At 36.3% G+C, this 17,228-nt stretch overlaps 1 protein-coding gene across 1 annotated transcript; it reads left to right on the forward strand.

Moving 5' to 3' along the window:
- Positions 1–14: 14 nt before the first annotated feature.
- LOC128217854 (tRNA-dihydrouridine(20a/20b) synthase [NAD(P)+]-like) lies at positions 15–16,286 on the forward strand. The gene is made up of 9 exons (XM_052925271.1): positions 15–47; positions 6,534–6,633; positions 7,375–7,496; positions 10,487–10,562; positions 11,089–11,130; positions 12,891–13,031; positions 13,910–14,118; positions 14,310–14,395; positions 15,008–16,286. The coding sequence occupies exons 1-9, from the start codon at positions 44–46 to the stop codon at positions 15,182–15,184; spliced, it is 957 nt and encodes a 318-aa protein (XP_052781231.1). The 5' UTR covers positions 15–43; the 3' UTR covers positions 15,185–16,286.
- Positions 16,287–17,228: the final 942 nt, after the last annotated feature.

The raw sequence follows: 17,228 nt of genomic DNA on the forward strand, positions 1-17,228 counted from the left end.
GAATCGTACTCACTTCCTGTCGAATTGTAAACAAAGCAACGTGATGGGTATATGTTTTCTCTTTTCAAATTGATAGATGTTCCATCAATCTTTCTTTGTACCATTTATATATTTTACAAACAGTATTACTGTTTTTGATATTTTACAATGATAGCATTGTGATAATCTATTGTTGTTGTTGTTTATTTTAAATGATACTATACATACTGTACTGTACATTTTTAGTTTGTATTGCTGTTTTCCTATATGTACACTCATAACTCTAAACAGCCAATGACCACTTAAGCTTATCCAATAACCAAATCGTTACACAATCCAATGACTGCACCTAAAACTATCCAATAACACCTAACCCTATCCAATGACTGCATCTAAATCTATCCAATGACACCTAACGCTATCAAATGACTGTCCCTAACACCATCAAATGACACCTAACGCTGTCCTATGACTGCACCTTACACAATCCAATAACTGCACCTAACACTGCACCTAACACTATCCAAATACTGCATCTAACACTTCAATGACTGCACCTAGCACTATCCAATGACTGCACCTAAAACTATCCAATGATTGCACCTAACACTATCCAAAGACTGCACCTAACACTATTCATTGACTGCACCTAACATACTAGTAATCCAATGACTGCATCTAAAACACCTAGCATTATTCAATGACTGCAACTAACACAATCCAATGACTACATCTAACACGATCTAATGTTATTCAATGACTGCACATAACACTATCTATTGACTGCACTTAACACTATACAATGACTGCACTTAACATAATTCAATGACTGCCCAAACACCATCCAAGGACTGCACCTAACACAATCCTTTGACTGCACCTAACACTATACAGTGGCTGCACCTAACATAATTCAATGACTGCCCAAACACCATCAAGGACTGCACATAGCACTATCCATTGACTGCACCTAACACTATACAATGACTGCACCTGACATAATTCAATGACTGCCCAAACACCATCCAATGACTGCACATAACACTATCCATTGACTGCACCTAACACTATACAATGACTGCACATAACATAATTCAATGACTGCCCAAACACCATCCAAGGACTGCACCTAACACAATCCAATGACTGTGTCTAACACGGCCTTACACCATTCAATGATTGCACCTAACACAATCCAATGACTGCATCTAACACCACCTAACATTATTCAATGACTGCACCTAACACAATCCAATAGCTACATCTAACACCACCTAACATTATTCAATGGCTGCAGCTAACACAATCCAATGAATGCATTTAACACCACTTAACATTATTCAATGACTGCACCTAGCACAATCCAATGACTACATCTAACACCACCTAACATTATTCAATGGCTGCACCTAGCACTATCTAACATTATTCAATGAGTGAATGACTGCACCTAACACAGTCCAATGATTGCATCTAACACCACCTAACATTATTCAATGACTGCACCTAACACAGTCCAATGATTGCATCTAACACCACCTAACATTATTCAATGACTGCACCTAGCACAATCCAATGACTTCATCTAACACCACCTAACATTATTCAATGACTGCACCTAACACAATCCAATGACTACATCTAACACCACCTAACATTATTCAATGACTGCACCTAACACAATCCAATGACTGCATCTAACACTATCCAAGGACTGCACCTAACACAGTCCAATGATTGCATCTAACACCACCTAACATAATTCAATGATTGCACCTAAAACAATCCAATGACTGCATCTAACATAATTCAATGACTGCACCTAACACAATCCAATGACTGCATCTAACATTATTCAATGACTGCACCAAACACAATCCAATGACTGCACCTAGCACTATCCAATGACTGCATCTAACACTATTCAATGACTGCACCTAACACAATCCAATGACTGCATCTATCATTATTCAATGACTGCACCTAACACAATCCAATGACTGCATCTAACACTATTCAATGACTGCACCTAACACAATCCAATGACTGTATCTAACATTATTCAATGACTGCACCTAACACAATCCAATGACTGCATCTAACACTATTCAATGACTGCACCTAACATAATTCAATGACTGCCCCAAACACCATCCAAGGACTGCACCTAACATAGTCAAATGACTGCATCTTACACCTTACATCTAAATCTATCAATGACTGCCCCAAACACCATCCAAGGACTGCACCTAACATAGTCAAATGACTGCATCTTACACCTTACATCTAAATCTATCAATGGCTGCCCCAAACACCATCCAAGGACTGCACCTAACATAGTCAAATGACTGCATCTTACACCTTACATCTAAATCTATCAATGACTGCCCCAAACACCATCCAAGGACTGCACCTAACATAGTCAAATGACTGCATCTTACACCTTACATCTAAATCTATCACTGACTGCACCAAACACCATCCAAGGACTGCACCTAACATAGTCAAATGACTGCATCTTACACCTTACATCTAAATCTATCAATGACTGCACCTTACTCTATCAATGACTGCACCTTACTCTATCAATGACTGCACCTTACTCTATCAATGACTGCACCTAACACAATTCAACTGCATCTAACACTATCCAATGACTGCATCTAACATAATCCAATGACTGCATCTAACATAATCCAATGACTGCATCTAACACTATCCAATGACTGCATCTAACATAATCCAATGACTGCATCTAACATAATCCAATGACTGCATCTAACATAAATCCAATGACTGCATCTAACACTATCCAATGACTGCATCTAACATAATCCAATGACTGCATATAACATAATCCAATGACTGCATCTAACATAAATCCAATGACTGCATCTAACACTATCCAATGACTGCATCTAACATAATCCAATGACTGCATCTAACATAATCCAATGACTGCATCTAACACTATCCAATGACTGCATCTAACACTATCCAATGACTGCATCTAACACTATCCAATATTTACACCTCAACTTCCATTCCTTATATGAACTGCCTTTCAGCAATTGCTTTCATCAATCGATGAACGCAACATCTTCGGATATGTTCGGATCGCAATTCATCGCATAACATTATACATGAAAATTATTGATCTTGTTATTTTTTGTACTGTGTCAGCAGGTCCCGTAAAATATAAATGTTGTAGAAAGTGTAAATGCATTATATTTTAAATGTATTGTTGCTAAAAGTGTTTAATTTTTACTTTTAAAAGTGATATCAAGTGGTTGATCTTTTCCCGCGTTATTGTGACGTCATTTGAAAAAATGTTTCCGGTTACAGTTGGGTCGTTCTATTTACAGAATGGGTAAGGAAGGATTAATGAATGTTTTTTTTAAATGAAGTATTTTTTTTAACAATTTTTGACTGAAATAAGGAACTATTGGTGTAAATATAAGTAATGAATTGCGGGGTTGATGTCATTATCGGGGATATGAACGCAATTTGGCTTCCACACGGACTGCACACACTTTGACCAGCCCAATTGCGTTCATACCCCGATAATGACATCAACCCCGCAATTCATTCCTTAAATGACTGCACCTAGCACTATCCAATGACTGCACCTAAGACTATCCAATGATTGTACCTAACACTATACAATTACTGCACCTAGCATTATTCAATGACTGCACCTAACACAATCCCATGACTGCGTCTAACACTTTCCAATGACTGCACCTAGCACAACCTAACATTATTCAATGACTGCACCTTACTATACAATGACTGCACCTAACATAATTCAGTGACTGCCCAAACACCATCCAAGGACTGCACCTAACACAATTCAATGAGTGTGTCTAACACGGCCTTACATTATTCAATGACTGCACCTAGCACAACCTAACATTATACAATGACTGCATCTAACTATACAATGACTGCATCTAACTATACAATGACTGCACTTAACTATACAATGATTGCACTTGACTATTCAATGACTGCACTTAACTATACAATGACTGCACCTTACTATACAATGGCTGCACCTAACTATACAATGGCTGCACATAGTTATACAGTGACTGCTCTTAACTATACAATTAATGCACCTTTCTATACAATGACTGCACCTAACTATACAATGGCTGCACATAGTTATACAGTGACTGCTCTTAACTATACAATGAATGCACCTTTCTATACAATGACTGCACCTAACTATACAATGGCTGCACATAGTTATACAGTGACTGCTCTTAACTATACAATTAATGCACCTTTCTATACAATGACTGCACCTAACTATACAATGGCTGCACATAGTTATACAGTGACTGCTCTTAACTATACAATGAATGCACTTTTCTATACAATGACTGCACCTAACTATACAATGGCTGCACATAGTTATACAGTGACTGCTCTTAACTATACAATGAATGCAACTTTCTATACAATGGCTGCACCTAACTATACAATGGCTGCACATAGTTTATACAGTGACTGCTCTTATCTATACAATGAATGCACCTTATTATACAATGACTGCATTTAACTATACAATGACTGCACCTTACTATACAATGACTACACTTAACTATACAATGAATGCACCTTATCATGCAATGACTGCATTTAACTATACAATGACTGCACCTTACTATACAATGACTGCACCTCACTATACAATGGCTGCACCTTACTATACAATGACCTCACCTAACTATACAATGACTGCACAATACTATACAATGACTGCACATTACTATACAATGGCTGCACCTTACTATACAATGGCTGCACCTTACTATACAATGACTGCACCTTACTATACAATGACTGCACCTAATTATACAATGACTGCACCTTACTAAACAATGACCTCATCTAACTATACAATGACTGCACCTTACTTTACAATGACTGCACCTTACTATACAATGAATGCACCTTACTATACAATGACTGCACCTCACTATACAATGACTGCACCTCACTATACAATGACTGCACCTTACTATACAATGACTGCACCTAATTATACAATGACTGCACCTTACTTTACAATGACTGCACCTTACTATACAATGACTGCACCTTACTATACAATGACTGCACCTTACTATACAATGACCCCACCTAACTATGCAATGACTGCACCTCACTATACAATGGCTGCACCTCACTATACAATGACCTCACCTAACTATACAATGACTGCACCTCACTATACAATGGCTGCACCTCACTATACAATGACCTCACCTAACTATACAATGACTGCACCTTACTATACAATGACTGCACCTAATTATACAATGACTGCACCTTACTATACAATGACTGCATCTTACTTTACAATGACTGCACCTTACTATACAATGACTGCACCTTACTATACAATGACTGCACCTTACTATACAATGACCTCACCTAACTATACAATGACTGCACCTCACTATACAATGGCTGCACCTCACTATACAATGGCTGCACCTAACTATACAATGACTGCACCTTACTATACAATGACCTCACCTAACTATACAATGACTGCACCTTACTATACAATGACTGCACCTAATTATACAATGACTGCACCTTACTATACAATGACTGCACCTAATTATACAATGACTGCACCTTACTAAACAATGACCTCATCTAACTATACAATGACTGCACCTTACTATACAATGACTGCACCTTACTATACAATGACTGCACCTCACTATACAATGACTGCACCTCACTATACAATGACTGCACCTTACTATACAATGACTGCACCTAATTATACAATGACTGCACCTTACTTTACAATGACTGCACCTTACTATACAATGACTGCACCTTACTATACAATGACTGCACCTTACCATACAATGACTGCACCTCACTATACAATGACCTCACCTAAATATACAATGACTGCACCTTACCATACAATGACTGCACCTCACTATACAATGACCTCACCTAACTATACAATGACCTCACCTAACTATACAATGACTGCACCTTACTATACAATGGCTGCACCTGACTATAGAATGACCTCACCTAACTATACAATGACTGCACCTTACTATACAATGACTGCACCTTACTATACAATGACTGCACCTTACTATACAATGACTGCACCTTACTATACAATGGCTGCACCTTACTATACAATGACTGCACCTTACTATACAATGACTGCACCTTACTATACAATGACCTCACCTAACTATACAATGACTGCACCTTACTATACAATGACTGCACCTTACTATACAATGGCTGCACCTTACTATGACTGCACCTAACTATACAATGACTGCACCTTACTATACAATGGCTGCACCTTACTATACAATGACTGCACCTAACTATACAATGACTGCACCTTACTATACAATGACTGCACCTTACTATACAATGACTGAACCAGACTGATTGATCCAACAAGGAAAGATAATGAATGCACATCATCATGTGTTGAAGATTTATTGTTATTGTTTCTAATGGTTATTGTTTGTATTTGTATTTTTCAGAAACAATAGATGGTGATGAGTTTACATGGAAAAGGCCCATGGAATTGTTTGAAGAGAATGAAATGGTCAAGATATGTGCCCCAATGGTCAGATATTCCAAGTAAGTAAAACTAGTAAAATAGTTTATAGTACCTTTATTTTGCAAAATTATGTAAAAGTATAGAAATTTTGATGAAATAACCAATTTGATAATGAATATATTCCTTGTTATGGACTTGGGGTATTTACCTGTAACTGTAGGGTCTTAGGTAAGTTTTAATGGGTACTCATTCTCAATTTGTGTCAGTCATATAACTTTGTGTTAAAATGACCAAAATTATTGTTTCTATGATAAAACTTCATCAACATTTTAAATAAATGCTCTATAATAGGTGTTATCCAGAATCCAGTGAGAAAGGTTTTTCCGCTAATTTGCATGTAGGTACAAACACATTAAGCCCAGATTGGTGTGGTGATCTATTCATATTAAAATTCAGTTAATCCGTATGTTCTTTTTCCATATTAAATTATTTAGATGACATAAGGTCATAACGTTTAACCAAGTAATTGTACCTACAGATTAATAAAATTACGGAGTAAATCTATTGTCAACATTTTAAAAATATGAAGGAAAATGCTCTTTTTTCCAAAAAATGTTATTTTGAACAACTTTATTCATAATCTCATATGAGTATCTGCAAGTTCCATATTGATGTTTGTTCATACAAGTATTATAACTCAAGTTAAGCAAAGGTTGGAAAATAATGTTGCCAGCATAAAATCTGTGAGTGAATCCCTTATAAGGATTCTTTCAAATTAAGGTACATGTGTGTGATATATTTTTGAAACATACATCTTTTAGACTGCCATTTCGGATGTTGGTGAGGAAGTATGGCTGCGATCTGGCGTTCACTCCTATGATAATTGCCAACTCATTCGTGGAATCTCTGAAAGCCAGAGATATCGAGTTTACAACATGCAGAGGTAATAAGGTTATTCAATTCAATGGATAAAAGGGAAAACATTCTATCTGCTCCTTGATTTAATGCCACTTAAAATCTAGATTTCTCCCCTCGATATGCTAGGATAAACAAGAGATGTTTGTCAAACATTATGCCCCCCCCCCCCTGAGCGCCATGTTGTCAGGATTATATGGACAATTGAATGAAATATGCATGGACCGAAATGACAGCTGATTTGTTGCCGTTAAGGCAGTTTTAAGATTATGACCATTTAAGTGTGAGGATAGAGTGTGTTATGACCATGACCTTTGACTCTATTAACTCAAAATCCAGAGTCATCAACTGGTCACCAGAAACCTAAATGTCAAGTTCGAGGGCCATGGGTGCAGGCATTGTCAAGTTATCACACAGACAAGTTTTTTTCGTTCAAGGTCACTGTGACCTTGACCTTTTACCCAATGACCCCTTAAATCATAAGGGGTCATCTATAAGTCAGATGCAACTCCAAGTCAAGTTTGAAGGCCATGGGGTCAGGCATTGTTGAGTTATCACTCGGACAACCTTTTACCTTTCAAGATCACTGTGACCTTGACCTTTGGCTCTATGAATCCTAAAATCAATAAGGGTGATCTACTGGTCATGCTTAACATCCATGTCAAGTTTAATGATCATAGGTTCAGGCATTGTTGAGATATCAGTTGGTAAAGATTTGTTAACTTTTTTGCGTTAAAGGTTACTGTGACATTGACCTTGGCCTGATGACCCCCAAAGTCGATAGGGGTCATCTACTGGGCAGGCCCAACCTTCATGTCAAGTTTGATGACCATAGGTCCAGGAATTGTCGAGTTCGCTTTCAAGGTCACTGTGACCTTTGACCCCTAAAATCAATAGGGGTCATCTACTGGTCAGGCCCAACCTCCATGTCAAGTTTGAGGGCCTTGGGTGCAGGCAATGTTGAGTTATCACTCGGACAACCTTTTATCATTCAAGGTCACTGTCACCTTGACCTTTGGCCCAATGACCCCTAAAATCAATAGGGACCATCTTCTGGCCAGGCCCAACCTCCAAGTCAAGTTTGAGGGCCATGGGTGCAGGCATTGTCGAGTTATCACTCGGATAACCTTTTACCATTCCAGGTCACTGTGACCTTGACCTTTGGCCAGATGACCTCCAAAAACCATACGGGTCATCACCTGGTCAGGTCAATTCTCCAAGTCAAGTTTGAGGGCCATGGGTGCAGGCATTGTCGAGTTATCACTCGGACAACCATTTACCATTCAAGGTGACTGTGACCTTGACCTTTGGCCCGATGACCCCCAACAACAAAAGGGGTCATGTACTGGTCAGGCCCAACCTCCAATTCAATTATGAGGGCCATGGGTGCCGGCATTGTTGAGTTATCACTCAGTCATCCTTTTACCATTCAAGGTCACTGTGAACTTGACCTTTGACCCGATGAGCCCCAAAAACAATAGGGGTCAGCTACTGGTCAGGCCCAACCTCCAAGTAAAGTTTGAGGGCCATGGGTGCAGGCATTGTCAAGTTATCACTCGGACAACCTTTTACCATTCAAGGTCACTGTGACCTTGACCTTTGGCCTGATGACCCCCAAAACAATAGGGGTCATCTACTGGTCAGGTCCAACCTCCATGTCAAGTTTGAGGGCCATGGGTGCAGGCATTGTTGAGTTATCAACCGGACAAGCTTTAAAATTATTTTACCATTAAAGGTCACTGTGACCTTGACTTTTGACCCGATGACCCCCAAAATCAATAGGGGTCATCTACTGGTCAGGCCCAACCTTCATGTGAAGTTTGATGACCATACGTCCAGGAATTGTTTAGTTATCACTTGGACAAGCTTCGGTCTACCTACGGACCGACCGACCGACATACCGACATGCCTGTGCAAAGGAATATACCCCTCTTCTTCGAAGGGGGTCATAATAAAAGATACAACTGTCAGTTTTGAGTTCATTAAGGCCACACACTTTAGGCCTTAAGAAAACCACTTCCAATTTGGGTTACCTGACCCTACCTATAAAATAAGTGCAGACTCAACCATTTTCATAGTCTATCTGTTTAACATGTTGTTGCTTTTATCTGTGTGTGTTTTGTGTGTGTACTTTAGTATCAAGTTGTATACTGACTACTTTTACGCCTTTCCCAATGATATCAATTACTTTCTAACATTAAGCCTAAAAAAATCCTAACCACCCTACCTGTTTTTGGAAAAGATATAACCCTAACTACACAAATTTTTTGGGGGAGACTAGATAAACTACATTGTACATCAGAACAGTCACACTAATGAGGACAGCACATATCTACTATGTATCTTTGTATATACAATGTAGCGTCCTATATTCAATGATTTATGGTGAATCTGCAATGAAATTGGCAAATTGAAACAGCTCATAAGTTGAATATGTTTTGTCGACAAAATCTTAGGAAAGGAGGGGCACATGGGACCCCATCGAGAAAAAAACAAGATACATGGATATGATTGGTTTGTATGAATTAGCAAAATAATTATAGATGAAGATATTCTAGTATATGGATTCATGTATAGGGCAATACGCATAATAAAAACCATAGTTTTTGTACATTTCGCGAAGTCCTTGATTTCAATTAACAGAACATTTATTCAAATATGAATTTTACAAACATTACCAAAGTAATCTTTTGCTTGGTTATATTTTTTCGAAAAAAAAGATTCACAAATCTTTTGGGGGTCTGCGAGAGGTATTTCATTTTCACTATCAGAATTTAGGTGTTTTTTTCTAAATGATCTATTTCCAATATTTTTTGGTCTGGAATGTTAAAAAAACTACAACACTTTTTTCGGATATACTGTATATATATATTAATAAATTATAAAATTGTGAATATTAAACTCTCATGAAATTGAAGTAATTTCTGGTAGATTTCAGAATTATATACTTCAATGTAAACCTAAAATTTAATACATTTCATAAAAGAGAGGAAATAAAATATATCTCTCTCCTTTTAGAGGACCGGCCACTGATAGTGCAGTTTGCAGCTCATAACGACATTGACTTCGGCAATGCTGCAGAGATAGTCGCACCGTATGTAATATCAAATTGTACACTTTTAAAGGCGCTCTCTGAAATATTTCATGTTGGCGACATTGTTTTTTTCAAACTGTTTTCAAATTGAGGTACTTAATTTTTTATTACGGTCAACATCAAATAGTAACTGATGGATACTTAGTCGAAAAGCAATTGCCCCTAAACAGGGTTTATTTTAAAATTTCAACTACTAGGATTGCCCATGTAGTTTTTATTGTATTATAAGTTAAGGAAAAAATCCTTATGAATAAACAACAGTTATTAGTTTGTCCATTTACACTCTAATCCTTGAACCATCTTTGTCAAACCAAATATAAACACTTAAAGGTCACTGAAGATTGACCTCTGCCAATTGTTTGTTTTGGAAAGCAGTTTTATAATTTGGAATTATAGTACAAACTTGTTTGTTTTCTTAGGGAAACAGGCAGAAATAATCCACAACTTTCTGATAGAAGTACATGATTGTACATAATTGTATGTGTGTTAAACTTGTATGTGACTGTGTTTTAATTTTTACTTACAGGTATTCTGATGGTGTTGACCTGAATTGTGGCTGTCCGCAAAGGTATTTATTCTTTTTTTTCAGATAATAAATGAGATGTATTCATACCCCTCCAAACAACCAAGTTGTAAAAGGGTACATCTATACTAGGTTCAGCTTGTCCGTCCAACTATCTGTCCATCCATCAATCTGTCCGTCTGTCTGCACATTCTAATGGGTATTTATTGGGTACTGTTTCCTTCATTATGCATAGGATATAATTTCTTTAGGTATAACTTGTTGGGTTAGGGTTGGTTAAGGTTAGAGTATTGTAGGGTATATTTTGATGTTGTGCATTTTTAATATGTTGTCATTATCATCACTGTCTAATGCAATTGGCTTTAAACATCCTAATCAAAATAAATGTATTTGCGTTTTGCATTACAATTTATGTTGATGGCACATCAAAGTGTTTTTGAAATGTTAATATTGCATTACAATTTCTCTTTCAAACAATCCAAAATTAATGGGCTTATACCTGCCTTTGCATGGAAGAGCTATAATGATTTGGATGCACAAACACATTCACATTTACGGTTTAAAAATATTAAATGCCTTTTGAGCCATCCACTTTTTTATCCCATTTTCATCATGTTAAAAGAAGTCAGGTTTACCCTGGTCTTATAATTTAACGATAATATGATTAGATAAAATGAAATAAAACCATGTGCCGGTAAGTGGCACCAAATGCCTTTAGAGCAGTTAACATAAAGATAGGCAAACAGTTCTGGTGTAACGATAGCAGTTAAATTGATGAGCAGTGATTTATTTTGAAAATGGCAAACTGTATTGTAGATAGCATTTGTGGTTGGTAGGAACAATGTGAAGGGTCACTGCTTGTATTTGGATAACCAAAACTCGAATGTGCCAAATTTTCTGATAACACAAAATAAAAACAGGGTTTGATTGCATTGTGTTGTCTCAAGTTTTATAAATGTTATTGTCCTCGTTTTCGTAATTGTATGCAACGTAGACATTAAAAGAAATGTTTTTGAGTTGAATTGAGTTGATTAATTAGAAAACTAAAAAGATGTTGCGCCAGCAGCAGGAATGAAGTGTGGGTTAAAATTTATGTCCAGCTTAAACCCGTACTGTAGATGTGTGTACTATCCAGATTCCATACATATGGCAAAGAATATATATGGCAAACAGTTGATACTTTTTTCTATCAATGTTTTTAATATACTTTGACTGGGGTGGCCATAAATGGGGAGACAAATTGTTTTTGCTTGAGTTTCCATTTGTCTCTCCATCACAAATCATGTCTGTTCTATATATATCTTGAACCACCTAAAGGAAAATGAAATAACTACCCACAAATGTTCACCATATTGAAACAATGTGAAGCACATATGTTTCAAACAACTCGGTTCAAGATCAGGGTCACACTCAGAGGTCAAAGGCCATACAACTACATTTCATGTGTGCTCCATGTGACCTCTTGATTCGCTTAAAGGATTTTGAAATAAATCACCGCAAATGTTCACCATATTTAGTTGGTATTTACTGTACTGTTGTTTCTGTTTCAAGCGTTCTTTGCTTTTCCATACATTTTTATTTTTATTTTTCCCAATGTCATATGCGATGAAACCGAATGAGAAATACCATGGGGAGAGAAGTTTGTTTTTTATTACAAAGAGAACTGTCTAGTTTGTTTTTTATTTCAGCAAAAATAAATAAAGTGGTTTATTCTTCAGTTTTATAAAATCTTATTCTCTGTTTAAAGCGGGTTAAGGATTATCTTAATAGTTGCTATAACCAGAGACTAAATTAATTTTTTACAGATGGGCGATGGCTGATGGCTACGGAGCATGTTTGATCCATAAACCAAACCTTGTACAGGACATAGTGAGGCAGGCAAGGAATCGTGTACCTCGCTCTGACTTTACAGTGTCAGTGAAGATCAGAATACATGAGGACATAAGGTAGGATTAAGATTGGTGGGTTTTGTTGTACACTACAACTTTTAAAGATTTTTACCCGGTATATGCAACTTGGTACAAAGATTTTTACATGAAACTTGGTTCACATATTCACTTTGTCAATACTCATATGCAAATCCCAAACCTCTTGCTAAAATGTCTGTAGAGTAATGTTCCATGGTCAATTCATAAAAACGAAAACTTATTGATTCTCACTTTTTGTTGTGTTTTTACATATCAAGAGAAATCCTTTTTTGAGATTAGTGTTGAACTTATAAATTTCTATTTTTCAGTACAGTATAATTTGTTCGAAAATTGTGGTGTTGACGTAGTTTGTTGTTTGCCAATATATTAAGAGTTACCGATATAACCATGAAACATGTTAACAGTAGCATCATATTGCACCTGTAGAATGTACTTGTTTAGACTAAATATGTGATATGTGTAGTAACTGTTTTGTACCATGATTATTGCTGAGCATACCATGTAATAAGTAGTGTGTATATATTGAATTGTTGTACATTATCCGCACTATACTTATTGCAGGGTATTACTGGCTACCATTCTGATATGAGAATTAATATTACAGTCATCGAAATTAGACTTTTGAATGAACAAACCCGAATTCTTAAACTGTTGCTTGACATCAAATTTTTGAACAAGCCCTGCTATATAAAATTCAGAATTAGAGCAAGCCCTGAAGACATTTTACCAGTGCAGGGCTTGTGGGCTTGTGTTAATTTCGACCTTTGAATAGTTAGTAAGTCCAATAATTTGGATTGAAATATCTTTTTTTGGTATTTCAACAATAATACAAACAAGTAACCACGCCCATTTGTCTTTTATTAATTGCTCAAAGTGTTTTTGGTGTTATCTTTCAGAGAAACTGTAGAGTATTGTAAAAAGATGGAAGCTGCGGGGGTTTCATTTCTATCTGTACATGGACGCACGAAGGACCAGCGTAACCAACCGGTCAACCTGGAGGCCGTCAGACTGATTCAAGAGAACGTTGGCGTTCCTGTGGTTGCTAATGGCGATATTAAATCCATGGAGGATGTTGATCATATAAGAACTGTAACTGGGGCTAAAGGTAAGTGTGATTCCTGTGCAAGTTAAAGAGGCAATTCGCCAGGGAGTTGTCAGAACTATCAAAACACATTCCTCACAATTTTCGCCCTTTAATTTTTTTTTAAAAATGAATGAAACTGATGATGGGTCTTTATCTAAATATTTGTTTGAAATTGTTCAGCATAATTAGAACTCCTTATCCTTTGCTTTCAGGAGCAATGTGTGCCCGGGGTATCCTGGCCAATCCTGCAATGTTTGTGGGTTACGACAACACTCCACTAGAGTGTATAAAGGATTGGGTATGTGCATAATTTTAAATTAATTTTGTCGTGATAAGATATGTAGTTGGTTAAAATAGCTGTACGACCTTACATTCATATTAATATACCTTTCTGACTAAATATACCTGATCTTTTCCTATGAAAAATTTCATGAAGATTTATGAAGGTATTTGATTTTGTTTCCCATAACATTTATGTAAATCATATTTCAATAAACCAGTTAACAATACTTTTATAGTAATACAAAATGACCCCAGGACCTTATCATAGGCCAGATACAATGTTTGTCTGACCTTTAAAAGTAATATTTACCAATCTTTTTCTATTTCATTCTGTCAGAGGATTGCTATATATTGACATAATATGAGGGCCATTAAAAATATGCAGAAATTTTGTAATAAAATAAAGTTCTTGGCATCTTCTCATAATATTTAATGAGATATTCTTAATAAAAAATACAAGGAAAATAGACAAAAGGCATTCACTTTTTGGTATTTTGATGAATGTTTTAACAACAAAATACTTTACCCTCGATTGAATGTTTTATGTCAAGAGTCTACATAAGTTTTGAACGGCCCTCATATTTCCTGTTCTTGTTCCATTCAGAACGCATCTTTTATTTGATTTCAGATACATATTGCAATGGAATATGGAACACCATTTTCTGCGTTTCACCATCACGTGATGTACATGTGTGAACGAATCATGTCAAAATCTGAGAGACGAATTTTCAACTCTTTGCCCAGTACAGCAGCAGTTTTGGACTATCTTAGTGATAACTATGATATTAAAGTTGACAATGGCTGACATATGGACATGTCTTTAATTCTGAGTGTAAATATAAAAAGAAATTCAAAAAAGTGAATCAGTGAGCTAAATTTTTAACAATTAGCTTAGCACAGCAGTGGTTCGGGTATATCTTATTAAATGATAATAATGATATTGGGGTTGGCAATGGCTGACATGGTCTTTTTTCTGGGCTGAAAATTGATATGTCAGTTCATCAGCATCATAGAACTGGGTTTGAAAATAAAATCAGGTGGTGCAGATAATGAATGCTTGACTACAATGCGGTTTCCACACATACGGTAGATTAAACTTTCAAGTTTATTTCTATCATAACCATGACATTTTCATATTCAGGAATTCAAAATATAAATGTTATTTTTAATACTGGTATTTGCAAAAGGTTATAAGTTGTGACATCTGTGTCTATTATGTAAATAGATTATTGATGTGAACTCATGTTTGTTTCAAAAGTTTTGACATGTATACAATATTGAACCATTGTGTTTACGCTCATCTTTTAACATTCTGAAATAAACCCTGCTGATTTATACACAAGAAAAACCTTGCCTTCAAAATTCCTTGCAGATTCATGAATTAAGAGCCTTTTCTTTTTAAAATCTTAAATTTAGGTCTATATTTGTAATGTCTTATCATATTTAGCTTAATTTCCTTAAATCGATTGTCTTGTTTGAATAATGTTCGTCCTACTGCATTTTTCTAGCTTCATGTTAAGGCAAGATTTTAATCTCCCGCCACGGAGTGAGGAGGGGATTATAGGAATGCATTTTGTCCGTCCGTCCATAACATTTCATGTCCGTGCTATATTTTACTTATGCTTTGATGGATTACCAAATGTTGTCTTGATTGAGATGAGGTGCAGTGACCTTGACCAGGGTCCATACCTCAAAAGTCACAGTCAACTGTCTTGTCTGTCTGTCCGTAACATTTTGTGTCCGGGCTATAACTTACTTATGCATTGATGGATTATCATATGACTTGGTACAAATGTTGTCCTCATTGAAACAATGTGCTGTGACCTTGACCATGCTATCACTTACTTATGCATTGATGTATTGATGGATTACCATAGAACTTGGTACAAATGTATACAAACTATTAAAGAAGAAAAATCAAATTTTATTGTATTTTTTGTACTTTGACCTTAAATATATCTTGACTTTGACCTTGAAGTGGTCAATGTTATATGGCTATTTGAAAATCCTGAGTTATATCGTGTTGAATATATACTGCTATATTTTTTAAGATTTTTTTTAATTTTTAAATATTTGAACTTAAAAAGGCGATTTATGGCAGACATCTTGGACACCATCTTGAACCATTCCGCTGGCACCACATGTTTACAAACTATGCAGCCTTCAGGCTGTCAGTGCACACAAGAACCATGGACCTGGCCATCCCATTGGCCAGTGACATTTAAGGTGAACTACCATTTGCTTCAGATGTAAGATATGGATTGGGTAGATGGGTAGATGTTTGAGAGCATCGATCAAAGTACCTAGAGGCTTAGTGCAGGGTTTTGCTATGACACCTTGGTTGGTGATAAGTTACAACTGTACATTTGAAACCGTACAAAGTTTTAAGGTGAAGCAATGATTTGAGACAGAAATAGTGTTAGATGTTTGAATCAACACAGATGTTTTCAAGCAATTGTCTTCAGATGGTCGCATGACTGACCGACACTGCAGGGGATATCACTTCAACAAATTTGTTTTTATGTCAGCTTAATAACCCCTTACTAATGAATATACTTCAAATAACTTTAAACAAGCAGTACAAGTTCCAGCAACCTCAGTTCAAGGTTTAGGTCACACTATGGAGTCTAGGTCAATTCTGTTTTTCATACCCACTCCATAACTTCTTGAAGGATTTTCATATTGCGAGCTGTATGTTACATAGATGATTTCAGCAATCGTATTGCAATGTCATAGTTCTCTGTTTTATTCCTAATATACCACATTTACTAGCAAATTCAATTAGTATGTCAACATAGTTAATTTCTGTACTGTATTTCTTTGCTGTGAGGGAGCACCTTAGAGTATTA

Source organism: Mya arenaria, chromosome 14 (assembly GCF_026914265.1).
Source record: "Mya arenaria isolate MELC-2E11 chromosome 14, ASM2691426v1".
NCBI lineage: Eukaryota > Metazoa > Mollusca > Bivalvia > Myida > Myidae > Mya > Mya arenaria.